General features: G+C 43.8%; 1 protein-coding gene across 9 annotated transcripts in view; it reads left to right on the forward strand.

Moving 5' to 3' along the window:
* The window catches only part of CUX1 (cut like homeobox 1), a 261716-nt gene that overhangs the window by 133917 nt on the left and 100242 nt on the right, over window positions 1-27557 (forward strand). For all 9 annotated transcript variants that reach the window (XM_028707528.2, XM_028707532.2, XM_028707530.2 and 6 more), the window contains exons 5-10: window positions 2419-2556; window positions 5373-5496; window positions 6643-6719; window positions 7817-7883; window positions 25239-25287; window positions 26592-26696. In XM_028707528.2, the coding sequence (XP_028563361.2) occupies window positions 2419-2556; window positions 5373-5496; window positions 6643-6719; window positions 7817-7883; window positions 25239-25287; window positions 26592-26696 (560 nt within the window). The remainder of the gene's footprint in view (window positions 1-2418; window positions 2557-5372; window positions 5497-6642; window positions 6720-7816; window positions 7884-25238; window positions 25288-26591; window positions 26697-27557) is intronic.

Here is a 27557-nt window from a genome sequence, read left to right on the forward strand (position 1 = left end):
GGCAAAATTTTGAGAAAAGGTAAAGTCATATCTTGGTTTTCGAACAGAATGCATTCCAGAAGTCCGTCCAACTTCCGAAATGTTCAGAAACCAAGGTGCGGTTTCTGATTGGCTGCAGGAGCATCCTGCAATATACTCCCAAAGATGCTATTTCTATTTCAGACAGTACCTGTAGTTAAAGATGTGTGTACACGTAGAAATACAGCTTGGGTGGGTCCAACGTGAAGTCCTTGTCAGAGTGCTCTACTCCCACCCAGCACATGCAGACAGAGGCGCTTGCTTGGAAATATGAAAGAGATACTTATTCTGGCAGCCTCAGCAGCAGACCCAGTGCTCAGAAGTTAGGGAGCAGGGCAAGAGGTTTGTAACTGCGTAGAAGTGATGAAGATGCCCCAACAGGTTTTCCCGCCCTTCCCACCAAGCTTTCAAAGATGGGGCAGGATGTGCTTGTTCACAAGACTCATTTGTCTTGTGAGAATAGTGTGAACGCTAGTGCACACTCTGAACCTTCTGTTCAGCCTCCCCTCTTAGCCGATCAAAGCCCTCTCCAGCCTCCACCGAGGCTTCCAGCTCCATCAGAAGGTCAGAGGGGAGAGCTGGCATCCTTCCTCCCTCTTCCAAAGTGACTGACTTTGCAGTACAGATAGGGTACTCCCCCCTCCCTCCAACCCAGGATTCCCCCAGTTCATCCCCCTTATTTCTCCCACCACCAGAGCCTGCCAGCTGAATCTCAACAGCACTGTGGAGGTCATGGCAAAGAGTCAGCATTGACCCTTCTGGTTACATCTCCCCGTAGGGGTGCTCCTCTGCTCAGACGGCTGGAGTGAAAGCCTTGACTTGGCCTTGTCGGTTCAACGCCAGGTCAAAGCTCTTCTCCTGCTTGGAGTGCACAGACTCCTCCCATCTCTGCCTCTTCGGGCACCAGTGTTTCCAGTTCGCCACCCATGGAAGTTGGACCTGCTACACCCCAGGCTCTAGCTCCAGCCCACCAGGCCCGGGCGAAGCCTCTGGCTGATGCGAGACAGCAGGAGCACTGGTTGTTTCAAGTGCTTCCACCCTTCAGCCCAGCCCCAGCAGAGGGCAGGAAATAGTGGCAGCAATTTGTGCACTACTTAATTGGACAGTCCTGTTGGGCCTTTACCTCCCCGAGCTGCCTCTGAACTTAAATTTTATAATTGCTCTCAAATCCTCCCTGTGTTAAATAACTTTTTTTAAAAAGACCTAATGTGAGATGAATATTTTAACAGTGCTAATAATGAAGAAGAGAAAACAACCACCCTGGCCTAAAAACCACAAATGAGAAAGTGATGTAGTTATAAAGTATGCATGTGCTGTGAGGGCAAGTGATAAGCAGCCTCAGTTTTTCCCCTTGCATTATGGAGGTGGCAAGGCAGGAAGCCCTCTCTGAGCAGAGTTAACACAACGCAGCACACCCTGCCTCTCTTTCCTCAACATAACCCAGTGCTGTTCTTTTATAAACTCTGGTGCTGGACTGACACGTTGCAAAGTGCCCAGGCTTGCACTTAATGCGTTAAGAGAGGTACAATGGGCTTATTATGCGTTTCCAGCAACTGAGGGTGGTCTGTAAAATTAATGATTGTGGCGGCTGCAAATTAAGCGAGCTCCCTAATATGTACTGTTGTTGATCCTCCGAGATTGGTGTGTTTAACATTCCTCAGCGGGAGACTAAATCTTTGTAGCCATTTCACAAGTGATGCTGGCGCCCACCGCAGAAATGTATGCAGCGCTATTTTATGAGACCCTTTTTGGATTCCAGGATTCTTCTGCTCTGGCTGGCAAAGCTCCACGACCAGCCCAGCAGTCTCTGTGAAACGTGCTTGTCCAGCCATACGTGGCAGGTGTATTGTGGTGCCTTTCTAGGGATGCTTTGAACATTATTAGGCTGCCTGGATGTGCTAGCTAACTAGGGCTGGAGCGTCTCTCCCACTTGATCAGACCTTTTTGCCTGAGTGTTCTGGCAAAATTCTTGGTTGGGGGATCCTGGTGTGGTTTTTCAGTGTTTGTTTTGAATGTTTGAGCAACCTAATTCTTCCCTATCGTCACACACCATGCCAGTTCTCCTGTTTCCTCAAGAAAGGAAAGATCTAGATCTGAGAAATTCTAAGCTTCCCCAAAGCTTAGAAATCTAGAACCCCCCCAAAGAACTGGGAAATCAGCTGGGAAATCTAGGACTTCCTGAAGAAATGTGACCAAGATAACTTGACTTGTTGGAAAGGATTTGACCTGACGCCAAATACATAAATTGTGGGTTTTTGCATGTGTGTGTCTATTTGCTTGCACGCACACAGACATGTTTGCCAAGCGATTGCAATGGAGTTTTTAATTGTATTGCTTTGAATTATAAACTTGCTTGTCTGGAAATGGAGATCAATCTGTCTTCATCTTTGTATTGTTCAGATCCCGTACCAGCTCTGGATCTGGGGCAGCAGCTCCAGCTGAAAGTCCAGCGCATGCACGATATTGAAACAGAGAACCAGAAACTTAGAGAAACGCTTGAGGAGTACAACAAAGAATTTGCAGAAGTGAAAAATCAAGGTAAACTGGGAAGGGTGAGGAATGCTCTTCCTACTTATGTGTGAACATAAATGTTTGGGGGATGGTTTGGATAAGGAAATAATAATGATATTTAGAGACCGAATGCCATCTGTAAAAGCCAGTTCTCCATAACCTTTTGCACTGTAGCATGACCATGAAACAGAACTCTAGATGGGGCTTTGTAGATGAGCGGGTAAAGTAGATAGCAGCAGGCTTTATTCTCAGCCCCTGTGGTCACCAGGATTTACAGGGGCAGGTTAAGATTCTGGTGTCCCCAGGCCTGCCTTTTTTGTGTTGGATCATGAGCTCAGCTAGAATCTTCTTGATAAGCATCAAACATGCGCAGCATCTCGGCCTCAATAAATCTGTTGTTCTCATTTGTCTTTCAGGATTTAGCTGACCTGTTTTTAACTTCTTGCAGTCGCCATTTTTCAGTGTTTGAATATTAAGGCCCAGCTTGAATGTATTAATTTATATGTGAATCTTTTCCAGCCACTGCCTGTATGCTTCGTACGCATTTAGAGGGAATGCTTAGCACTGTGTCGTTTTCTGTCAGTTTAATATGTGACTCTACGTGGGTATTTGCTGCCTTCACTTTACTTTGTTTATCCCTAGGGTAGAGTGCTGATATTGAAGCAATGTAGGTTAGTTATTTAAGTGGACGGGCCAACTGTTAATGGTGTCCCTTGTAGATAGAAACACTGTAATTACAAGCAGCGAGCACTCACCTCTTCAAATGCTTCAGGTTGTGTGTGTTCCCATTTGGACTTTGCAGCAAACAGCGTCCTGAAATGGGAATGAGAAGTTGTTCTCTCTAAAACTGTTTTCCTTATACACTACACCTGTGGTTAAAATTGTAGAATCATAGAAGGGACCATGAGGGTGCTAGAGTCCAACCCCCTGCAATGCAGGAATCTTTTGCCCAACATGGGACTCGAACCCACGACCCGGAGTCTCATGCTCTACTGACTGAGGTTAATGTGGCAGTACCTAATTCTGGACATTATGGCTTTGAGAGCTATCAGTTGTGAAGGTGGCTGCCATTTTTTATTATTTTTACCTGCATCCTAATATTGAAGAGTGGATAATATGTTTTGTATATTTTGTATATGCTTTTCTATATTGCCGTTTTGCTCACAGGAAAGACTCACTGAAACTTTCTGCAATGTATGTGTTTGTATGTCTGTATAAAACAGGAAATAAGCAGCATTTAGCTGAAAAGATATGCATTGGTCAAACAGTTTTTGTGCACTAATTGCTGCCTGATTGAACTTCCGTTGGTGAGGAAAATGAGCGATGGGGAGAATTATATCCCTTCTGCTGTGGAGTTTCACATAAAGGGGGGCTAGTACCAAAGAGACCCTGCCATTTATTCTGGCAGATGTCTCCATGAAAATAGAGAACGTAGAGAAAGCCTTCATTAGTTGTTCTTAATACTTAGAATGGTAAAGAATTCTTTCTTTCTTTTTTAAGGAGAAGGTGCTCCCTCAGGTTGCTATTGATGTTTATTGTGAGACATAGCACATGCACACAATTGCCCAGCCCAGCCCAGCCCAGCCCACAGTTTCCCTGGTCAAAAGAATAAGAATAATAACAACAAAAGTACCCTGAAATATAATGCAGGTACAAGCGTTGTTGGTTTACAATACCTATGTTAGTCCCCAGCTTTGGAGTCAAGCACACTAGCAGGAAAGAGGAAGCAACTGAGTTATACCAGCTCACTGCTTGCTTCGGGGTGGCAGAAGACATACACTTGGCATTGTATCCAGCTAAGTTGTATGCAGAATACAACTCCCTGAAATTAATAGACCCAATTTATTCACTCCCATTGTTTTCTACTCTGAGTTGGATCAGCCTCAGATGCAATCCTCTGGATATAGACTACATGGTCACCCCTTGTATCTCCTCCAAAACGAAGAAGCATAAGTGTTGGCGCACTGAATCTTGGCACAATCCAGGAGGGGCCAGGAGAAGCTTTGGTCCCCCTGGTGGTAGTCCATAGCATCCTAGGGAATCCCACATCACGTTTTGCTGCTACTTCTTGTGGCTCCTTGCTGCCACTGCACAGTTCACACATATCTGCAGCCTGGCTTCCCCCTGTTCCCTGCGCCTCTCACCCACTTCAGCCCTCTTTTATCAGCAGATACATCTTACCCTTGGGCAGGGCAACATTCAGGGCTGCTAAGAAAAACTTGCCAGCTTCTAATTCTTTATATTTTAAGCACTCTAGGGAGGAGGCTCTGTTTGAGTGGCCTTGGGCACATCTGGCCGTGAGCTGGTCAGGGACTCTCGTCCAATAGTTAAGCGCATTCTTTGCATGGGGAAGGTTTGGTGTTTTTGTCCCCAGAATCTCCAGCTAGGGTTGTGGGGGGGGGGATTCCTCTCTGAAATCCTAGAGGTCCCTGTGGACAGGCCGTGGTGTGACTGTGTTTCAGACAATTTCCTGATCCTCATCTCTGATCACCCTAGAGCTTAATGTAGGGCGATGAGGTGTCTTGCTGGCGATTCCGCCCTGCAGTCAGGTTAGAGAAACCTTCACTCCGCTTCCCGGCAGCGTCCATTGATCCTGCTTAACCTTAAACATTTAAAGTTCAATTTACCATTTAGGGAGTAAAAGGTATCCAAAGGGACTTGTGGCCATTGATTTTGTGTCAGGGCTGGAGAGCGAAAATTTAAGCCCTGCTGCTGCTGCTGCTGCTGCTGCTGCTACACCACCTCCAAGACAGCCGCACTCTGCCACTGTGTGGTATCATTATTTACCTTGGCTCATTTTCTCCCCTCGCTTTCTTTCTTTCTCCTCTCCCCACTCGAAACAGAGGTGACAATAAAAGCACTTAAAGAGAAAATCCGGGAATATGAGCAGACCCTGAAGAACCAAGCGGAGAACATTGCTCTTGAGAAGGAACAAAAGTTGCAGAATGACTTTGCTGAGAAAGAAAGGTAAGTTAACGTGTGCAGGTGGGGCATTTCTGTATTCCCCGCCCCCAATCTTTCCCTTTTGAAAGAAGAGCATATTGGGAAAGAAGAGCACTAAGCGCTGGGCAGGATGGTGGTGAATGCAGTGGTAGTGCTTGTTTTAATATTGTATTTATCATCAATGACCTTCCTTCATGTAAAAGGTAAAGCAACACAGCTAAATCTACAAATACAAATAAAACACAGCAGTTAAGAAGACCATTGAGATCATGGGCAGCATAAAAACAGCCAGTAAAATTTTAAAAATCCATTTTTAAAGCCCGGGAAAATAGAAGGACTGCTCTGATCATGTATGTGAAGCGCTTGAAAGTTCTTAAATGTGCTCCAGAAATGTGAAGCATGCATATTATCTATATTAATAAGGCTGTCTAGTGATAAGGGGTTTTGATACCGACCCTGTACTGCTCACCCTTTGGTCCAAAGGTAGCACACTAGAGAGCATGCACATGAAAACAACCGTCCATGGTTGGGGAAGTGTTATTTTTTGGAAAGGAGTCATTTTTTTCATCTTTTGGGGCACAAACTTGTTCTGTGTTAGAGATCAGTCAGGTGCATGTATTTAAAGCGGGGGTGGGGAACCTATGTCCCACAGTCCAATCTTGATCATTAAATGATTCATTGATTGCATTTATAATTGCTGATTTGCTCATAAGCTCCCAAATAAGTCTCTTCTGAAAAAGAAAGGGACCGCCAAATGCCAAATGTGCAAGAATTTTTAAACTGCCTGGCACTTTTTCCACATTGACTTGTCTGCATTGGGGCTATGATGTCCATCACTGAACATCAGATTGCTCCATTGATGAGTGGGGAGGGTTGATAATCCAACCTGCACAGATCAGCTGAATGGCTCACAGGGGGGAGGACCTCACTTTTGGTCTCACCCATTGCTGGTATGCAGTTCCCAGAGAGCTGGCCAACGAGCCCTCAAACCAAAAAAGGTTAGCTATCCTTGTTTTATGGAATGCACTCAGAGGAGCTTGCTTCTGTTGAAATTAGACAGTGGAAGAACTCCTCAGATCCAACCCCGTGTAAGATGCGTTTTTATTTTATGTTACATGGAGATGAATATATTTTAAGTTGCCTTTTGTTTCCTTGGCTTTCTCCTTACAGAATGTTGCAAGAGACGCAGGTTTCGACAGCCTCAAAGCTGGAGGAGGCTGAACACAAAGTGCAAGCGTTGCAAACAGGTTTGCTATTTGACTGATTCAAACGGAGAAGGGGGAGGTGCTTTGGGTTCATCGAAACATTGGCCACCCCCTCTCTTTGGCCCAGAGCAGATGCAAGGCTACCAGTTTCCGAACCATAGTTAGGAGACCTCAAGCCTGCCATACATGACCTCACTCCCACTCACCTCCACTATCTACATGGATTTCTGATGAGGATGAACTTTGGTTCACCATAGCATCCACACTGGTACTATGGGAATGACTTAGAACACAAGATGAGCCCAAAGGGGGCACATCTATCCCAGCATCCAGTCCTCACAGTGGCCAATGATTTGCTCATGGGAAGCCATGCTCAGGCAGGATTTTCCCCTCCTACCAGACCAACTCTTCCTGTGGCCAGTTAAAGGTTGGGTCCTCAGCCCTCGACAAGCACCCTGGGATCTTTGTGGCCACCAATGGCCTTTGTTGAGGAGGGCCCTCTTATACCCCCAGACCTGGGACCAGATCAGTCTGTTGCCTATGACTCGGCTGCACCTTGATTTCTGTGCCTGATGTTCTCAGAAAGACTTGGAGATGGAGGTTACTTTCCTTCCTTTGGCCCCACACTGAAGTTCAGTCACTTGAAGTTGTCCCTCCCTCCCTTTCCTCTTGTCTCTCCTTCCCTCCCTGCCAGTAGCTTGTTCTTGACTTACCTGCTCTTGCTTCCCTGCCTGAGCTTCAGCCTGCCTGGCTTCTTTCCCATCTGAAGCCAGAGCAGGTCCCCGTTTTAACTGGCACAAATGGTTTGTGTCACAGAAGCAGATCTATAAACGGAATATAATGTGCTTAGCTAGATTCAGCGGGACAGAATCTGGAAACTTTCACTGTTCCTGAAAGAGAGAGAGAGTGTGTATGTGTGTGTGTTTTCTAAAGGAAAGAATTTTGAAAAGCTTTTAAGCCTTGTTTTTCTGCAATGTGATTTTGTTTGGTCAGGGAGAAAGCTTAATGCAAGATGACTTTTCAGACAGAGAACAGTTTATAGTTCAATAGTAATTGAGTAGCCCTTTTTTATCATTACGTCGCTCTTAACATGTCAGTAATGCCTTGGCATGTTGCTTTCCCCCCTCTATCCCCTTCAGCCTTGGAAAAGACACGGACGGAGTTATTTGACCTGAAGACAAAATATGATGAGGAAACAACGGCAAAGTAAGACTTCTTGGCTCCTCTTTAGATATACGCCACGTGTTTTTAGTGCTCTGCCATCTTCATCTCATTGGGTAAAGAAAAATTGAATTTTTTTAAAACTGGGCCTTGTTCCTAGACCCATGTACATGATGACTTCATCTACATATTTTTTTCTGATATAAATGGAAGTGCCTCCGCAGGGTGCAGCAGAAACACAATAATTCTATGGTTCTATACGCTTGGATTAGCATAGGAACAATAAAATTGGGGGGGGGGGCGCCGGTGCCCATGTAGTGGTCTTAACATTTCAAGAGCACCATGGTTGCTGTTCCTTATGGCCCCAAATCCACACAGGCATGAAAGTAGCCAAGAGGATCTTGATGCCAGCATATGAAGTTGCTTTAAAGCGAGTGTGGTGCTTTGAAACTGAGTGGTTGCCACTGCCCAAGATTTAACCCATCTTCTTGATGGAACTAATGTCACACACCCCACTTTCCAACAAGATAGGTTTTTCTAAAATGAAAACCTTGTGGTGGTGGTTATTTCACCATCCAACACCATTGATTTATGGGACCAGCAACACTAGATGCCCATTGCTAACACAGCAAACAACTAACGGCATTCCTACAGATAACCTCAGTGAGAAAAGGGCTCAGGTTGCTCCCAAGGAGTTGGATTTGTGTACACCATTTGTCCAGTGAGGAAGTATGCCCCCAAAGATTCTTTATTGCCTATCTTTGGGGCAGTGAAGGTGTTAATGACTAGAACAAAAATGGCTTTGCAGTACGTCAACTGGGATACTAGAATCTGAAATCGACAAGATGCCATCAGTAAAGTTTTCCATGTGTAGGCTTGAAATAAAATGCAATTAGGCCTTTATGTGCAGAACAAGGATCCATTGATGACTACAGCTGGTCTTTGTTTTCATCTGTCACTGAGTGTGGGAGGTAGAAAGTGCTCCTCTTCATGTTTATTAATGCAGGATTCCTGAGACAAATGGCAAGCACAGTTTAATGTTTGTTGGGACATGGTGGGGCTTGCCAAAACAGTTGTGTAAGAGGATTTCAAGGTTTTCAGATTGCGGCTCTTCCTAGGTTAAATAAATGGATGGCAGGCCTGCCTGTTTCTCTTCAAGAGGCAAGCCAAGCAGGAGAGGCCTGAGAGAAGCAGCAGCAGCAATAAATGGGGAGCACTTGGAGGAACTGGGCAAGAGGAGACAAGACTTGGCAGTGAATGAAGGGTGAAGAAGGAGACAGGACAAGGAGAGACATGGTTGTTCTGCCAGGATGGTCGAAGGGAGGAACCCCAGCTCAGTGAGAGAGCCCCTGCTTTTGCATGTAGAAGATCCCAGGCCCTACCCCAAGCACCTCTAGTTTTAAAAAAGGGTCAATGGGAAAAGACCTGTTAACTCTGTCCAAGACCCTGGAAAGATCCAATCAGAGTAGACAGTATTGGAGTAGATAGGCAAATAGCCTGGCCTGATAGACAGCATCTCCCTTTGTTCCTTTGAGGACTGGTTCAGACCTGCATGTTGGGGACATGGCCCTGTATGTGCAGGGTCCAAGGCTTGAGAAGATGGCCATTCAGCCCTGCATTCTATATGAGCCATATTGCAGTTTTCTGGCAGCAATGGGGCAGACACATTTCTGAAATCTGAATTTGTGGTTAACCACCAGGATGAATGTTTTACCCAGCCTCAGTGGAAGAATGAGACGCAATGGGTCTAGGTTGTATTGAAGCATGTTAGGTGCGATTTTGGGAAACTTCCTGTGCATTAGAAATGGTGGATCAAGTTTCTTGGGGACTCTGACACACTGTTCATGCAGTTTTTTAAAAGGAGTTGCTTGGGTAGCACTGTCGCCTATATGTGCATTATTTTAAATTTCCGGTGGGATTTATGCAATAACCACTTTACCTTACGAATTTGAACATGTCTCTTAAAATGTAGGTGCTGTGGGACTGGGACTTAAAGAAAGTAGATAGACTGGGGTGGGGAAATTCTTCTAGCCTCTGGGTAAGATCAGAATATTATCATTTGAATGTGAACCAGATTTTATAAATGGACAAAGTTGCATATCTGTCAATCAACTGACATCACACTTTGAAGTCCCAATTGTTGGGACTTCAAAGTCAGTACAATGATTGAACGCCCTTTTGCTGTTTGTGTAGAAGAGAGTGCTGAGAGTCCCCCCCCCCCCCCCGGACTGGTGAGTCATCCAAATCCAACCCTGGAACCCTGATCATGACATGCCTTGTCCTTACAGTTGATATTTCAGGTGAATGTTTAGCTGCACCAGCTCAGGTTAGGCATCACAGCCATAGCATCATTTGACCATTGTTTGTGGACTTCAGGCTTGTGCAGCCCAGAATGGGAAACTGCAGTTTAAACTAAGTTTCCCAGACTGATCTGGAGGCAAGCTAGTTTGCACTAGACATGGCTTTCCCAATCTGCACATCTTGGCAAAATCTAGTTGTTGCAGACAAAGCGAGAAATGGAATTTGAGTGCATGAAGGGAAGAAGGAGCTTGGAAGCCCATCTGTGATGAGAAACCATTGTTTGGTGATGAGTCTGAAATGGGCACTGTGATTAAAATTAGGTAGGACAACAAAGGGACAGATACTTTGGCTCTGTGGGAAAAAGCAGGGTTCTCTACCATCGTTTTTGCTGCTTTTGTCTCACAGTCTTCACCAACAGCATGGCTATTGGCCAGGGATGATGCAGTCCAAAACATCTGGAGAGTACCAGGTTGGGGAAGGATGCTGTACTGTAGTGGCTCTGTCTATAGCTGTGTTGTTAATGATGTAATCACTCACCTCAGTGTTATAAAGTTGACTGAGAGCCAGTGTTGGACTAGGACTTGGGAGACCAGGGTTCAAATCCCCACTAAGCCATGAAGCTCCTTGGGTGACTCATGGGCCAGTCACTGCCTCTCAGCCTGACCCACCTCCCAGTATTGCTATGAGGATAAAACAGGGTGTATGGGAACCATGTATACCACCTTGAGCTCATTGGAGGAAAGGTGGGATATAAATCTAATTAATTTTGTCATTCTGAATGGCCTGACAAGGTGGCTTTGCACCTAAAATTTCATCAATAGTTTAAAAACCAATTTAGGTCCTTAAAAACCTAATATATAAGCATAACTAGGAGTAAAGTGCTCTGGGATAAAATGCAAGTCTGCAGAAGGAAATGCCCACCGTGACGCTCTGCCTGTTTCTAACAGGCTGCCTTGCCCCCTGTGAATGTGATCCAAGCAGCATATGGCACCCAATGGGGCCTGGGTTTCTCCTAATAGAGCAGAGGCTCAAACCTCTAGCCAGAAGCTGATTAGCTTTAAGCACCTTCAGTCACATAGTGTAACCTCTGTCTCTTTCTTCCCCTCACCTTACCAGTGCAGCCTTCAGTCCTTAATAAGGTGGCAATTCAAATTTATGATCAGCACAGCTGTGATGTCCTGGAAATGTACTTGCTGGCAGGGGAGCAGATGCCTTCTCTGGAATGAGGGAGAATAACAGGAGACTCTATGGGTGCTTTTCTTCCCTCTGCACCCCTCTCTCCCCAGGCAAAAATATTAAAAGTTGGGTTTTAGTAGAGGTGTCTTTCTAAGCTATGGGATGTACGGCTTAGTTGGGTTGGGGATTTCTTTTGTTTTCCCTGATGATGTTTTTGATTTCTTGGGAAGGGGTATGTTAGTGCTTTCTCCTTAAATATTCATACCATTTCCCCCCTGGGATTTGTTTTTGGTAATTAGTGAAATTGGGAGGGGCCTGGCATTGTTGGAGTGCATGTGAGAAGCTTGGGTGGAGTTTAGGAATGTAACTGGCCTCCCATGTTATCCCTCCTGCTCCCTAAAATCTGAGGGGAAGGCTCTTTTCTGTGTCCCGATGTGGCTGGGTTCCAAGTTGGTCTGGAGGCATGAGAGGGCCCTTTTCTGTCGCCTCTCCCCAGCTGCAGAGCTTGATCCCATGGGAGGTTTATTTGGCCCTCTGCTTTTAGCTTCCCCTTCCAGTTGCGCTTTTTATTAACCTTTGCATTTGCTCCTTTGCTGCTTGGGTTTCAGCTGATACAATTGTTGATTGTTTTGCTGTATTTTGATTGTTGGCCGCTTGAGTGTTTGGTAAGTGGAAAGGCAGCAAATAAATAAACATTCTTGAGACAGGTTCGATCTTTAAATTCCTGTGTCAGGGTGCTAACTAGAGACTTCTATGCCCCAGTGTAGGATTTTGTGGCCCCTAAAGGATGCCTTGCAAACAAACCCTCCCTACTTTGAGTATCTTCCCAGTTGATTGGCAGTTGTGGCATGGAGGGCTCTATCTGGATGTCTGGAGCCACACAGCATGGGAGACTTCCCCAGAATTCAGCCAGAGAGGGAATTTCAGATTGCGGCCCTGTTTGAGAGAAGGCTTCGCGTTTCTCTTTTTTATCTGGCAGATTGTACTCAAATTGTCTCCTCTGTAACATTTCTAATCCCCACCCCACTGTGCATAATCAGGTGTGCCTTCCCTTGATATGAATATCTGAAATACTGTGGTCATGTTTCTATATTTAAGATCTTCAGACTCTTAAAACTCAGATTTTTAAGGACCAGTGTTGGATAATGTGTAAATTTTTGTGCTGCCGCCGTGTTTTACTTTGGGGCCCGTAATACTAAAACAAGTTTTTCCTAAAGCGTAAATGCTGCATTAGCTACGCCTGAGCTCCCAGGTCCACAATGTTTTATGTGTCATGTTATGCGTATTAACTGTACCCCCACCCAGCCTTGTGATCAGTTTTTCTCTCTTCCCAAATAGGCCTACTATTGCTTTGTTGCTCCCATAGAAATGTAGACAAGTTGATCTGTGGCTCCGATAGCAAGCAAACATTTCACCAACAGCAGTATCATCTTACCTGCTTTGTTTCTCTCTAGATGCTGCTCACTGTGCAGTTTGCAGGATGATGGTCTCGCTAAGGTTACATTTTGGTCCTTATCTGAGAGTAAATGTGGAGCAGGGGGGCAGCGGAAATAATATAATGGGAGTACAATTTGCTCCACAAAAGGGTTCCCACCTCTGCTCTGCTCCCCCCCCCTCTCTCCAGCGTGGAAATCTCTCCTGTACCCTCCCGTAAAGCAAATTTAATATGGCACCAAACAGCTGGCTGGCTTGGAAACTGAAAAGTTTCCTTTCCAAGAGAAAGGGAGGGAGATAATTGAACGCTTTGATTTGTTTCATGGTTTGTTTGCCCTTTCATTCCTTTCCCGAGGTGCTGTTTGTTGAGGAATGTCTCCAATTGCCAGGGAGATGGTGGGGTGTCTAATACTTTCCCGCCAGCACTCCTTTCAGCCAGAGCCGAGGACCATGGCAAGCCTGCGACATGCATTTTTAATGCAGAACTCTATACCCCGGCCCTTGCAGCACGGCGGCGCGGCCCTCTCTGGAGCTTTCAGATTTAACGCTCCGCTGAACAAAGCACAGGCTCAGGGCAGTCGGCATCAGCTGGCATTAACCCCTGCGCGGACCAGTTAATTTCCCCACAGAGCCAGCCAGGGAGACGGCGAAAGGCTTTTGTTCCGTTTATTTGATTATTTCCAACATTGCAACGGTGCCTTCAGATACAGATTTATTGTTGGTCTTGTTTGCTGATCCCGATTTCTGCAATCTATCAGCATGTAGGACCTTTCCTTACTTGTGGCTAACTCTTTGCAACAGCATGCATAGATCCCTCTCCTCTCCTCTTGAAGAAGGATGGGGATTATGTGGAGTTGAACACATGTAGCTTCCTTGTACCAAATCAGAGCATTCGCCCACCTAACCCCAGGCTGTCCGCTTGTACTGGCAGCAACCTGCCACGGTCTCAGTTCTTTTGCAGCCATGTTGAGTGATGATTCCTGGGTTCAGACCTGGGGACTTCCTTCATGTAAAGGACTCCAATGAGTTATATGTAGCCTCTTCTGTGGTGCCATGTAGGCTGGCATGGAACTGATATTCTTACAGTCTTGTGACCACCTTCTGACTGTATGGGAGTTTTCTGATGGATCAATAAATAATATGAAATGGTTGAATAATGTCTGCTTAGGGTCTCTCCCCCACTCCCGCTTCCTGTCTTTGCTGCTGTTCATGCATCAGTCTGTTTGGCGATGTTCAAGAATGTCTAGATCAGGGTTTCTCAAACTTGGGTCTCCAGCTGTTTTTGGACTACAACTACCATCATCCCTAGGAATGGGAGGTATTTCAAGTCAGGTGTGATTCTCAAGCAGACTTCAGCACCTCTTAGTTTGAGAAATCAACCCCTGGTGTTCAGAACCCACCAACTCTCTCCCTTCTCCCACCCGGTCCCATTACACATTGCAAATAGATTCATGCCGTTGAAAACTTTCCTAGCCACAAACTTCACTCTGGAAGACTCTGCCATTTTTTAAAATATTTATATTTTATTAAGGTGATTTCAGTTAAAAGAAATAAAGCGATACGGGGGGGGGGGGGGAGAAAAACACCAAAGATACATATAAAAGCAAAAATATGCAAAGAAAAGAAGAAGCAATATACAATATTCCCATACATTCTTGTATAAATTGGTATAGTGTTATTATCCTGGTGCTTATGTAAATGTTAATAGCCTACTACATTTTGTATAAACTCATTCCAAATGCTATCGTATTTATCCATACAGAGTCTGTGCCTGTAAGCAGTCCGTTCATAAATTGCCAGTGATGTCATATTGTCAGTCCATTGATTGAAGGGTATCAAATTTTACTTTTCCAATTAATAATAATAATAATAATAATAATAATAATAATAATAATAATAATTTTATTGTCATTGTACAACCTGTGTACAATGAAATTAAACGAGCCTCCCCCCCCCCCCAACACTCAATCCCTTATCAAACAACACACCACCTCGCAAGTCAATTTCGCTATGTTATTTTTTGGTCAACTGCCTAACAGCCCGTGGATAGAAGATATTTTTTAGCCTGTTGGTACGACTGATTATACTTCTATATCTCCTACCGAAGGGTAGAAGATTAAAGAGGCGATGGCTGGGGTGTGAGTCATCCCTGATAATTTTTCTTGCTCTCCTAAGGCAACGATCCCTTGCGATGTCATCTAGCGGACTCAAGGGACAGCCCATGATATCATTCTGATTCCTCAATATCAATCTCTTGGCCACCATTAGGGCGCAGAAAATCCATTTCCATTGTCCCGTTGATAATTTCCATACTGCAGATACATAGTTCAATAAAATATTCTTGGCTGAAAGCTTTAACTTTTTCTGCACAGTCATAGTTAGAGTCCAGCACTTTCTCCCAAAACTTGTTAAGAACACCGTACAACCATGTGTTTCAGAGAGACGTTGTCCTTGCCACATCTCCAACACTGAGCTATCGCAGCTAGCCCATTTTTATACAACTGTAACTCCAGACTCTGCCATGTGCACCTAGCAGCATAGGTCATGAAGGTTCCAGGAATACTGCAAGTTTTCTCCAGAAATAAGCATGAGTGTTGCCTCTGATGACACTCATAACATTAACGTGTTAACAATTGCATTAGAGGGGAGAACTGTACACCTACCATCCATAATGGGAGAAAGAGTCTTGCATGTTTAAAATGTGATAGAGGGAGATGTTAGCTGCAGAGAGTCAGACTGGATACAAAACAGGCAGAGGTGTTAATGGCACTCAGCAAAGGATTTACACTCAAGCAGTGTTTAAAGTGTTTGCCTTGAGCCCTTTTGAATTGCATGCACAACTTGACTTTAAAGTGATACCACAGAAATACATTTACACTTTTTAACAGTCGTGGACAGGCTCGCATTCTTCAGCCAAAAAGTTTGCCCATTTTCCCTGTGGTATTGGAGAGGAAATATCAGCAGGGCAGAGAAATCTGAACAAAAGGCAAAAAGTTTATCAGGAGGAGAAAGATTTCCCAAAGCTCAGCTAAGCCCCGTTGGGGTGAGGGACATTTTCTGTAAAGAGAGTTGGCAGGAACTGAGCCCTGCTTCCTGTCCCTGGGAGCAGCTGCTTCCCAGTTGGGTCATGGGTTTCTTCCTGACCCAATGAGAACAGGAATCCATAGTAAGAAACCCCCTTCTTTTTTACTAAATAAAGCCAGTGTCAAGCAGACACTCTTCCATTGAGGGTCAGAACAGATGTGACACAGCAGAACTGTGATCAGCTCTCCCAGTGTTTTTCTAAAACTTTTTTTTTAAGCTGCTGGTGGGGAAAGAGAGGTGGTCTGATTTTGATTGGAGCAATGACATGGTGGGGGTGAGGGGTACTTAATCTTTTTTCTGCTACTCAGTTTCTCCAGCTGAGATCACACACAGCTGTTACTTGCCTCACAGGGTGGGGAGAGATTTGGTATATTTTGTCTTCTCCACTGAAGCCAACTGCAGCATTGAAAGTGGGGGTGCAATTTCAAGTAGGGAAAAGGGAAGTGTTAAAGCGCCCAAACCTTTGATCTGATCGGAGTCTGAACTGGGGGGTCATACATTGGGACTAGATACAGTGGTACCTTGGGTTAAGTACTTAATTCGTTCCGGAGGTCCGTACTTAACTTGAAACTGTTCTAAACCTGAAGTACCACTTTAGCTAATGGGGCCTCCTGCTGCTGCTGCTGCGCCGCCGGAGCACAATTTCTTTTCTCATCCTGAAGCAAAGTTCTTAACCTGAAGCACTATTTCTGGGTTAGCGGAGTCTGTAACCTGAAGCGTATGTAACCTGAAGCATATGTAACCTGAGATACCACTGTAATAGGAAGCTTGAATTTTATAGGTCTCTACAGAGTGTTCTCTCTCTCTCTCTCTCTCTCTCTCTCTCTCTCTCTCTCTCTCTCTCACACACACACACACACAGTGTCTGACTTTGCCCCACTGCATGCTGCTTTGGCAGCATCCTTTACCTTAGCCTCACCACATATTCTAATACAGAAATGAAAATCAAAGCCGCCTGAGCAGAGCCGAGTGGGATAATGTGTACACCTGTGAAGGGCTAGAACGTCTGGCCCCTGCTTCATAACACTTCACAAGTGACAAGAGATGGCTCACCTGGCCAGTTTGTGACTAAGCCCCATAATAGGAGTTTGTTGACACAGAGGTTAATACAGCACCTGGCATCTCAATGCTTACTCTTTCAGACTTCCCTCTTATGGCAAAAGCAGAAGGAAATTGCAGTTGCACTGTAAACTGTGCCTGCATCCTGGTACATCCGTGCCTAAGTACTGCATCAATAGAATCACATTGTTCTCCGGGGCGAAGTAAGCGCTCTTTTTTATTGCAGGAATGGAGCTTGGAGATAACAGAGACTTCGTATTATGGCATCACAATTTGGCCCAATTACTTTTGAGCATTAAAGGTGCTATTATTAAGGGTTTCCTTTAGCACATGCTTGCAGAGCCCTGGAGATGGATATAAGGGAGACCTTTTCTGGCTCTAGAATTGTCTTAGGGGTCCCAATCCTGCCATCAAAGTAGCACAAGGGTATCCTTGCTCCTTACAACTGAGCCATATAATAGTAAACGGTGCTTGGAGGACACACCCGGCTGACCTCCCTTGATTTCGTTGCAAATAGAAGGCTCTATTTTGGTGGTGTTTCTTAGATTCTTTGCAGCCTAGTGGAATACTTTAGTTTTCAGGAAGCATATCTGGAAAAACGAGGGCCCTTCTAGATCAGAACAAAGGTCCATCTAGCCCAACTTCTTCCTTCCATCAGTGACCACCAAGTGTCATCAATTCAGATCAAACAGACTGTGTTTGCACACAACACTTAAGCTAAGCTCTCTAACTGACATCTTGCAAGCCATTGGCAGCATACTTTCAAATCTCAAATTGCAGCCTTATAGGCAATGTTTACTACTGGGGTTCCCCCCCCCCACAAGAGGGTACAAAAGCCATCCATTACATTGTGACTGCACGGAATTTACTCCCCTGCTGAGTGCTGAAGTGTCCAGCAGGTGCAGCAGAGTTTGACTTAAGCAACGTCGCAGTCCCTAACCAGAATATTCTATAGAACTTCTCGCTGCAACATTTGGCCAAGGGCAGCCTCGCTGTTGGTGCCAAATGCTCGTTCAACTTACAGATGTCTCTGTTTTCTGCAAATGCTAGCAAGGAAGCAAATCTCTGTTTTCCTCTTTTAGTGGGAAGCAACCTTTTCTTTTACAGAGCTCTGTGGGCTGCAGGTGAATCATGGGCGAGGCTTAAGGAAGGGCTTCCAAAGAGTGACCAGTTCGCAGGTTAACAGGCATTAGATCAGCAGCTTTTAAATTTTGCATGAAAGGTCTCTGCTTATTACAAGAAAGAGGTACGTTATTTCAGCAGGTTTATGGCGAATCATAAAAATAGTAAAGATTCCTCTGGCAGGCCTGATGCTGCTAGGGGCTGGAGCAGACATAATGGAGCTGCAGTTAAGAGAGCAGCGGCTGAACACAATATTTCATGCCTTCTCCCCACACTCCCTCCCTGGCTCCAGTTGCCTGCTGAGGGGTCTCCCTTCATATGAGCTGCCAAGAAGTCAGTTCCCCATGGTTCTCCTTTAAAGACCCATGAATTGATTGTAGCAGCATCTTTTGAGGACTAGAACCCACTTCGTTGCATGAAGGTAACGCTCACTGCATCTGAAGAAGGGGCCTCCAGTCCAAGTAAGCTTATGCCATGTCAGTCTCCGTGAAATGAATACAGTCCATATATGGACAGAAGGAATCTCCCTGGATATAACAGTTTTCACACACAGGGCAGACTAAAGATAATAGTTTGAGTTCCTCACTTGAAGCTTTATAAATTTATATATTGTACCATGATGAATGAAAATCATTAATTATGTAGCTGTTGACTAGGGGATTATTATTATAACTGAAATGTAACTGACATTACTTAAGACTATGGAACGCAATGATATAAGATCGGAAATGCACCCAAACCATCATGCGGGGAGCCACTTGAACTAAAATGTATTAATTGGAAGTTGATTGGCACTTTGATAATTGCATAATTTGGGAATTAATCAATATTGTTATAATTAATCAATATTGTTATAATTTGGCTATTATTGGGAGTATATTGGAAAATGTGTGTGTGTGTGTGTGTGTGCGCGCGCACGAAAAGAATGCAGTTTTCAGGGGACTTCCTAGATTCAAAAATCCTTTCATTCCATCAGCGATAGTACTGCATTATTTAATCAGTTACGGAATAGTCTACTTTTTTAAACATTGAACAACTAAAAAATATTACCTTGAATAACTGGGTAATAGACTTTTAAAAAGCAAATATTATTTGTAATTCAAGTATTTACAAAAATTATAGGTGGTAAGCACCATCTGTAAAGAGGGCTTACCCCCTTCTCTCTCACACACAAATGATGGTATCTCTTCTAAAACAGTGTCTGCTAAATCTCAGATGTAAAACAAGGTAAATAAGAGTTTTGTTTCAGAACTATTGTTTGCTCATAGGAAACTAAAACTCATCCTATTAATTGACTCTTTAATTGAGGGTCACCCTAGTTAGCATAATATCGCCTAGGTCCTTTGGCCTAAACCTGCCTGAGTTTAACTGAGAAGTCCATCAAGGCAACACATAGGTACATTCCAGTGTTACTCATTTTAATATGAAGTTTGGACTGCCCTCTGTATGAGAAGAAATTCTGAATGTTCTTACTTGGTTTAGAATTGCTTCATTTGTTACATGATCAAAGGCTTCTGACATGTATATGGTAGGCACCAAATGAATTGCGAAACACAGGGCTTAATTCTCTGAGCCATAATTTGGAGGTGGCTGTTGTTGGTTATTGTGATTCTTTGCCTGCTGAAAATAAGAGCCTTGAACAACAGCTTTTGATCATTCTTTAGATCACATTCTTGAATATCACCTGTATTTTTTGCTGCTGTGTACATGCTGTTTTATTGAACATGGAAAATTAACACACTGCTGGGCTGCCCAAGACCAAACTGAGGGTCATTCTCTCTATATATTTTTCCTGACTCACTCTGTGTTGAAAGTAAGGAGAAGGGGATTTGCTGTTTGTGGACCCAGCAGCACTAAAACAGCAGTGTCAGGAGTAGAGAAGAGAACCTACTGAAAATGAAGTTGTAGATTTTGGTGAAAATCAGCTCTCATTTTTGTTGCCTTGTTGCATTCTAAAATATAATGGGGGCCTGAGAGGAGGAATACTGGATCACAGCTTGCCAGTTTGCTTTTCATCTTGGCAGGAGTGGTTTTCAATTTATTTGCTTTTGTCACCCCGTGAGAATTGAGTGTACCCAACTGTACACTTCAGTAGTGGTGGACAAGATAATTTTTAGTGAAACCTGTCCATGTCCTTCCTTCTCTGGGATATTTTGACAGCCAGTTCTGTAAAGCAAGGTTGGTATTTGTTCTCAAGGGCCATTCAGTTCTCCAGATAGTGATCCAAAGGTCAGAAGTGTGGTTTGGTTGTTGCGTGATCAGGCTTTGCATTAAATCTGGTGCCACCTGGCAGTGAGGGCTTCACGATTATGAAACACTGTGAGGTGGAGCAAAAGAGGGCATATTGCATAAAAAATCCCAAAGTAGAGTAACGTGAAAGTGTGACTTTCCTCTCACACACCACTTCAAGGTGGCATTCCACAATTTCGGGGTTTGCATTATTTCTCTGGACTGTCAGTTGGCTCCCCATTTCTGCTGGAGTGTGTAAAGCCATTCAAGGGATGGGTGGATAGATAGATAGATAGATAGATAGATAGATAGATAGATAGATAGATAGATTTTCTACTATTTTATGTAAGGTTGGCCCTGTCACAAAGGGCGTTGCACATAGGTTACCTATAGTAATTGTTTTCACCTGTTACCACCTTGTCTGAGTTGACAACATTTTATGACAATGAGTATTCAGAATGCAAATGAATGAAAATGAACTGCAAGTGCCTAGCAAAATATGTAAACATGTGCATTCCCATTTTTATGCACTGGATCTGTTTGAAAGAAGATTCCACCTAAACATTAGGAAGAACTTCCTGACAGTAAGAGCTGTTCGACAGTGGAATTTGCTGCCAAGGAGTGTGGTGGAGTCTCCGTCTTTGGAGGTCTTTAAGCAGAGGCTTGACAACCATATGTCAGGAGTGCTCTGATGGTGTTTCCTGCTTGGCAGGGGGTTGGACTCGATGGCCCTTGTGGTCTCTTCCAACTCTATGATTCTATGATTCTAAGAATGTGTACAGTGGTACCTCAGGTTACAGACGCTTCAGGTTACAGACTCCGCTAACCCAGAAATAGTACCTCAGGTTAAGAACTTTGTTTCAGGATGAGAACAGAAATTGCGTAGCGGCGGCAGTGGGAGGCCCCATTAGCTAAAGTGGTACCTCAGGTTAAGAACAGTTTCAGGTTAAGAACGGACCTCCAGAACGAATTAAGTTCTTAACCCGAGGTACCACTGTATTCTTTTCAGGTATCTTTAAAAACATGACTGACCTGGTTTTCCCTTTGCAACGGTGCCAAGAGGCAAAATGTTTACATGTTGGATAGTGTCCATCCATTTTGTTGTCTTAATATTCCTGGGAAGAAAGAACTTGACTTAGTGTGGGACTTGATCATTACGATTTCTTGAACAGTAGCTTCTTAAACACACTTGAACATAATCCTAATGCACCGCTCCCGTAAAGTCTCTCGAACACCAAAAATTGTAGTTCTCCCATTCCTTCATTCTAAAGAAACGCCACCCCTGCTAAACACACACAAAAACACACTCATTCTCTCTTTCCCCCTCTTTGCACACACACACTCTTCACAGAGTGAACAAGAAAATACCCCCACCCCCTTTGTTAAGGTCCTAAGTTTATGGTTTACTTTGTAACGTAGCTGGCTCTTGAAGGACACAGTTGCACAGAATTTTTGGAGCAGCTTCCTAATAGCTAATAGCTTCCTGTCTGTTCCTTAATTATTTAAGGTTTATTGAAGGTTTTCCACAAAAGTCCAGCAGATAAATCTGTACCAGTTGGACATAAAAAGTTTCTCTCTCCAGTTTAACTCTTCCACCAGCCCCCATTAATAGCAAAGGAGAGAAAGTCAAATTGAAACAAGAGAAATGAACTCTCCTTCACCTAAAAGATCTGCTATGGATATCTACTTTGCTTAACAATTTTGAGAAGCTATGCAGTTGGACATCAGAGATGCTCATGTGAACCATAATTTGTTCACCAGAACTCATAATAATCTTAAAAAATGTTTGGGTGTAAATTATTGTTATTGTTAATATTAACAAAACACAAACACACACACACACACACACACACACACCCCAAGATTTGCTCAAGCAGAAAAAATATTTTAACATTATCAACACAACAAAACAGATTGTTTCATCATGTTTGATACTTCGGCTACTTTAGCAAAATTAGCATAGCTGCTATTATAAAACACTGGAATTAACTTTAAAAAGCGTAGTATTATTACTTTTAGCAAGGTTAGGTAAAATGCAAAGCATTCCTAGAACTCGCTGTAGTCTCTGGCTTTTATCCCGGAATGGCAGGGTCAACCTCCATGTATTTTTTTATTTATTGGATGTAAACCAGAAACAAAGCAAAGTAACAGTAGCTATTAAAATGTGAGACTTTTTAGAAGGAGTTTTGCAAAATGGCTCATTCTCTAAGCATCACCATCCTTGTGATTCATTGAATATTTAAACTGGATCAAATAATTGATTGTCTTATGTGCCAACCCTTCATCTAAGAGCTTGCTTGTGCCGTCTGCGATTTTCTCCCTGTCTCCTTTTGTATTCTTAAGACTCCTCTACGGTATCAGAAACTGCCTCCAAACCTCCCCTCTGTTGCAAAATCAGCTTACTGCGCAGCTGGCAGGGCTGGCCTGCCCATGAGGTGGCAGGCTTCAGACAGCGGGCAGGTGTGGCAGATCTGCTTCCTGTACTTGTAAGCCACTTCCTCCTCTGCTGTGAGCCCCACCCACCCTGTTCTTGGGCAGCAATGGGCAAGCAGTGACAGGCAGGCACGCGGGGGGGGGGCATTTTCTGCAAAATCTCCTGGGCGGCCCTACCTGCTGGTCTGAGAAAGGAACATCTTGAGCCTCCTTGGGAGACTGGAACTAACTATTGCACCCCAATCTTCTCTATCCCTTCCACTATTTTCTTTGCCATTGTTAAGTCAGGGATGCAATGCCGTTCTTTTATTTAAGTGAATTGTACAGTTCCCCAATATCAATAGCAGGTAGGGTTTTTTTATTATTTGCAAGAGGTTGTAATAAAAAATTTAGCAGCGCATTTTAACGAGCCCTTGTGGCTTCATATTAACAGTTACTCAGTTCAATAAAAAGAAGAAAACAGCAACGGGGAAAATGTTACTTTTTTCCCCTTGCCAAAAAACGTTACCCTGTCCAGCTAATAAAACAGAAACATTTGCCTCCGCAGTAAATTTCAAATATATATTCTCTGTGGGTTTTTGGTCCTCCCGCATGTGGAAAAGGAAGGTACAACAAGCCTTTCACGCCTAGGAAGTGCCACAAGCAGAACTGGCAGGTGACCAACATGTTGCATATGTTAAGTGAACTCTTTGTATGTGGACTGGCAGTAAGTTCTGGACAGAGAAGAGCGTGTCTAATAGAACTCCCTGGCTCAAGGTGTGTGATGGCTGGTAGTTTAGATTATGTTAGAATAGGATTAAGAAGATCTCTGCAGGTCGGACCAAAATTCTATCTAGTCCAGCATCCTCTTTCCACCAGCACCTAAGCTTATGCCTTCAAGATGCCCACAAGCTGAAGGCAATAGCCCACTCCTGCTATTGTTTCCTAGAAAATGGTACCCCGACTCATGTTGTTGTTGATGATGATGTTGGCCTCTAAACATGGAGAGACCATTTCCCCATCATGACTAATAGCTATTGATAGACCTATATTCTTCCCCATGTATTTATCACTAAATTGTCTTGCGTAGCATCTCAGCCCATGACCATCACCACATCACAATGAATTCCTCATTACACACATTCGTAACTGGCAGTCGATGGTTACAAGACAAGATCCCTAAATGGAACATCCGTGTTCAGAGCCAGCGTACCTCTGAATACTTGGCTGCTGGGAGCAAATAGTAATGGATGACAATTACCTTTATTCACCTTTGTGGAATTGGGAATTCTGGGCCAGTTCTGTCTGGGTAGTCTTTTTTAAAGTTCTTCTGGAAGTGCGTGTTAGCAGAAGACTTCAGTAGGGCTTTTGCTGTGTTCAGTACTGGAAATGAAACAAGGTCCAGAGATGGTTCAGATGGTTGCTTTTCTGTAGGCTCAGCGGTTCAGCACCCTTTGAAAAGCTGTTACCATGCACCAATAAATTAGAGGTTTGTTGTTGGTTTAAATGCTTTAATTAAAATATTTATCACCTGCCTGAGTTCTTGAGATAGAAGCTGCAAGCCCAACACAAAGTTTATAGCGTGAAAAGTCATTCCTCCCCTCAATTCCTCATTGAATTTCTGAGCAACTTTAAATAGGATTAGGATGTCTTTGCACTGCAGTTTACTCTAGGACCTACCGTTAAAAAAGTGCTGTAGAATTAGCAGAGATATACAGTTCCATGAACTATGTAGCCACAGAGAAACCCTTCCCACCACCACGAAGAAATGTGAAATTTTGAATGCATGTGTGTACACACAACCAGTACAAACATTTGTATATTTGATTGGCTATGGCTTTGTATACCAAATTTGGGAATATTAAGTCAGTCACATAGAAGAGATGGAATCAAGTAGATACTTATGCTGTTATGGACACCAGACATTTATGGAGTCACATTAAGAGTATATTAAGGGTGTTGCAAATTATTGGCTTTGTCTTTTTTATGTAGCCTCCTTGCCCATTTTTGGGGGGCAGAGAAATAACATAACCAGCCATGCCACAGTATATAAATTAGTACATAATCAAGAGTCACTCTTGCAGTTTTGAAGAGGCGACAAGAATGCATTTCCCCCCATAGACTCACATTTGAAAGAGTAGTTTCTGAATGGGAGTTCCCAGTGTACTGTTTTATGTTCAAGTCTGTTTGGCCCATCTGATCACTTGGTAGCAACTTGAAAATCCTTCCTTACCATTCATGATGTTACCATGCTACAAGGAACCAGCATGTCAAAATCCATGTTCTACACTGAGACACAGTTTATTAAGGGTCTGAAACTGGAGAAAGTTTTATCTGTTAATATTTCATTGAAAACTGTGATGAGTTAGGATGATCAGGGGTATGGAGTGACTACCCTAAAAATCAGTTTGAAATCAGTGTGTTTGTACTTAACCCTGCTGTGTTACAAATATATTGCAGAGATGTAGCATACTGGGGGGGGGGGGGAGATAAATCAAACACTGGAGTGCAAAGCTACCCACAGCTGACCAGTAATTTGACTTGATCATTGATTAACGTATCCTGTTTCTTGTTTTCTTCCAGGTCTGATGAAATTGAGATTATCATGACAGACCTTGAAAGAGCAAATCAGGTAAGGTTTTTTTAAAGCCAGTATCGTTGGTTGGATTGTAAAGACAGCCTTGAAGTGTCATGCTTATCAGTTGTAGCACTGCAACTCCCATCAGCCTCAGCCTGCATGACCAAGAGCTAGGGATGGTGGGAATTGTAGTCCTACAACATCTGGAGAACCCCCACCCATTCCACTTTACTATTAAGTCTGATGCAGAGCCTAGCAAGCAGAGTTTCACTTGCCTTGCACACATTCTGGTGGACATTCTGTTGTCTTAGCCAAACCTATGACACAACACTAATATGAGGATGAAATGTGCCACCATGGTTTCCTTGGAGGAAAAGGAGAAATGTATTTGGCAGTTTGAGACTTCGCTTTTAATACAGTAACCCTTTTGCTACCAAATGGCACAAGTTCCTTAGAGGAGGGGCAGGATAAAAATATAATGTGGGATTTAATTTTGTGTGTGTGTTTGTTCTTAATAACTATTGTTTCATTGTTCGTATTGTATTTTAATTGTATCATCTGTTTTATGAGCTGGCTATGGGACATTTGTTATGGGGCACCTATATAACTACAGTTATGCTGGATGATCAATGTTTTCATTGACTAAAACAGGAATAGCCCTCCAAATCGTGTGCTACTTCTCATGTCATCCTGGCTGGGGCTGGTGCAGCTTGGAGTCCAAATATCTCTAGATCAGCGCATTGGCTTCCCCTGGATTAAACATCTTTCCCTAGCTTGCAAGCTTCACCCTGTCTGTGTGGGCAGGAGAGAGAAATAGCGATGGAGAAAAGAGGCTTGACAAAAAAACATTGTGCTTGTTTCAGGCAAAGCAGGCTGAGGATCTCTTAATTCAGCATTTACTCGTGAGAATTATTCCCATGAGGAATCTTGCAGCACAGCCTGCTTTGGCTGGGAGTATAGAAGGCAATTGAATCAAAGGGTTCCATTTCCACTTGCATTCATCCAGCCTGGGAAATTCAGTGGGCCGCAGCATTTGTGTCAGCAGGGGATTCCTTGCTCCTAGCGTTAAATTGCTGTCATAATCGCTCAATTATTTCTTCCTTGTACTGTTTAAAATAAAAATCCATCACATTCTGAGGCTCTCCCTCCCCCCATCGTTTATTAGGTTGAGTGTTTAGGAAAATCAATTATACTCAGTCGGGCATGAATTGATGAATGTTCGTGCAATAATTGCCAGTTGTTAAATCAAATGTACATTCTCTTCCCCCCTACACCCTGTGGGCCCCCCTCCCCAAAAAATATTTTTTACAAAAAAAATAATATATGCAGTATATATATACCCTTTTCATTTCTTTCAGAGAGCAGAGGTAGCTCAAAGAGAAGCCGAATCCCTGAGGGAGCAGCTCTCATCCGCTAACAAATCTCTCCAGCTAGCTACCCAGATCCAGAAAGCACCCGATGTGGTAAGAGGCAGTATATGTACACTGGGCTTTGCCCTTTCCTGAAACACCTCCAGCTCAGCTTCTTGCACTTTGCTGCCTGGCAGAGCTGAGGTTTTCAGCTGCCGCCAGAATTGCATTTCTTGGGAATCGCCTTTCCCTTGCGATGCCTTCAAGTACAGCTGCTTGTTGTGCCGGGTTTGGAGCAGGGACATTGATGGGAGGATGGGGGGGCTTAGCAACCTTGCCTTTTTCATAGGGGAGCTGTAAGGTAGGGGTTGCTTATTTGGAGCTTTGCTTTTGTCTAGCCTGTAGACAACCTAAACATTAGGAACCGAAACATTAGGAAGAACTTCCTGACAGTAAGAGCTGTTCGACAGTGGAATTTGCTGCCAAGGAGTGTGGTGGAGTCTCCTTCTTTGGAGGTCTTTAAGCAGAGGCTTGACAACCATATGTCAGGAGTGCTCTGATGGTGTTTCCTGCTTGGCAGGGGGTTGGACTCGATGGCCCTTGTGGTCTCTTCCAACTCTATGATTCTATGATTCTAGATTGCAAAGCAGGAATAAACCAGGGACTGTGCCTGAACCAGGGACTGAAGACCTTGAAGTTCTCTTAGTGCAGTGTCTATCAGAATTATTTGCATGGTCGCAACATGCTAGATGGTGTGCAAAAAAAGTGGCATGTTGCTTGTCTAGTCAGCTCTTCACTTCCTGTAGTTGTGAAAATTCACGCAAAAGCTGAGTCTGCATGGTTGTATTTATTTATTTTTGAAAAGTAAGTTCCTAGACCACGCCAATCTTAAACTTTGGGCAGATTCATACAGGTGAAGGTGGTTCTTAAGGTATCTTGGTCCCAGGGTGTTTGGAGCTTTAAACATTATTGCCA

The sequence above is a fragment of the Podarcis muralis genome, chromosome 15 (genome assembly GCF_964188315.1).
Source record: "Podarcis muralis chromosome 15, rPodMur119.hap1.1, whole genome shotgun sequence".
NCBI lineage: Eukaryota > Metazoa > Chordata > Lepidosauria > Squamata > Lacertidae > Podarcis > Podarcis muralis.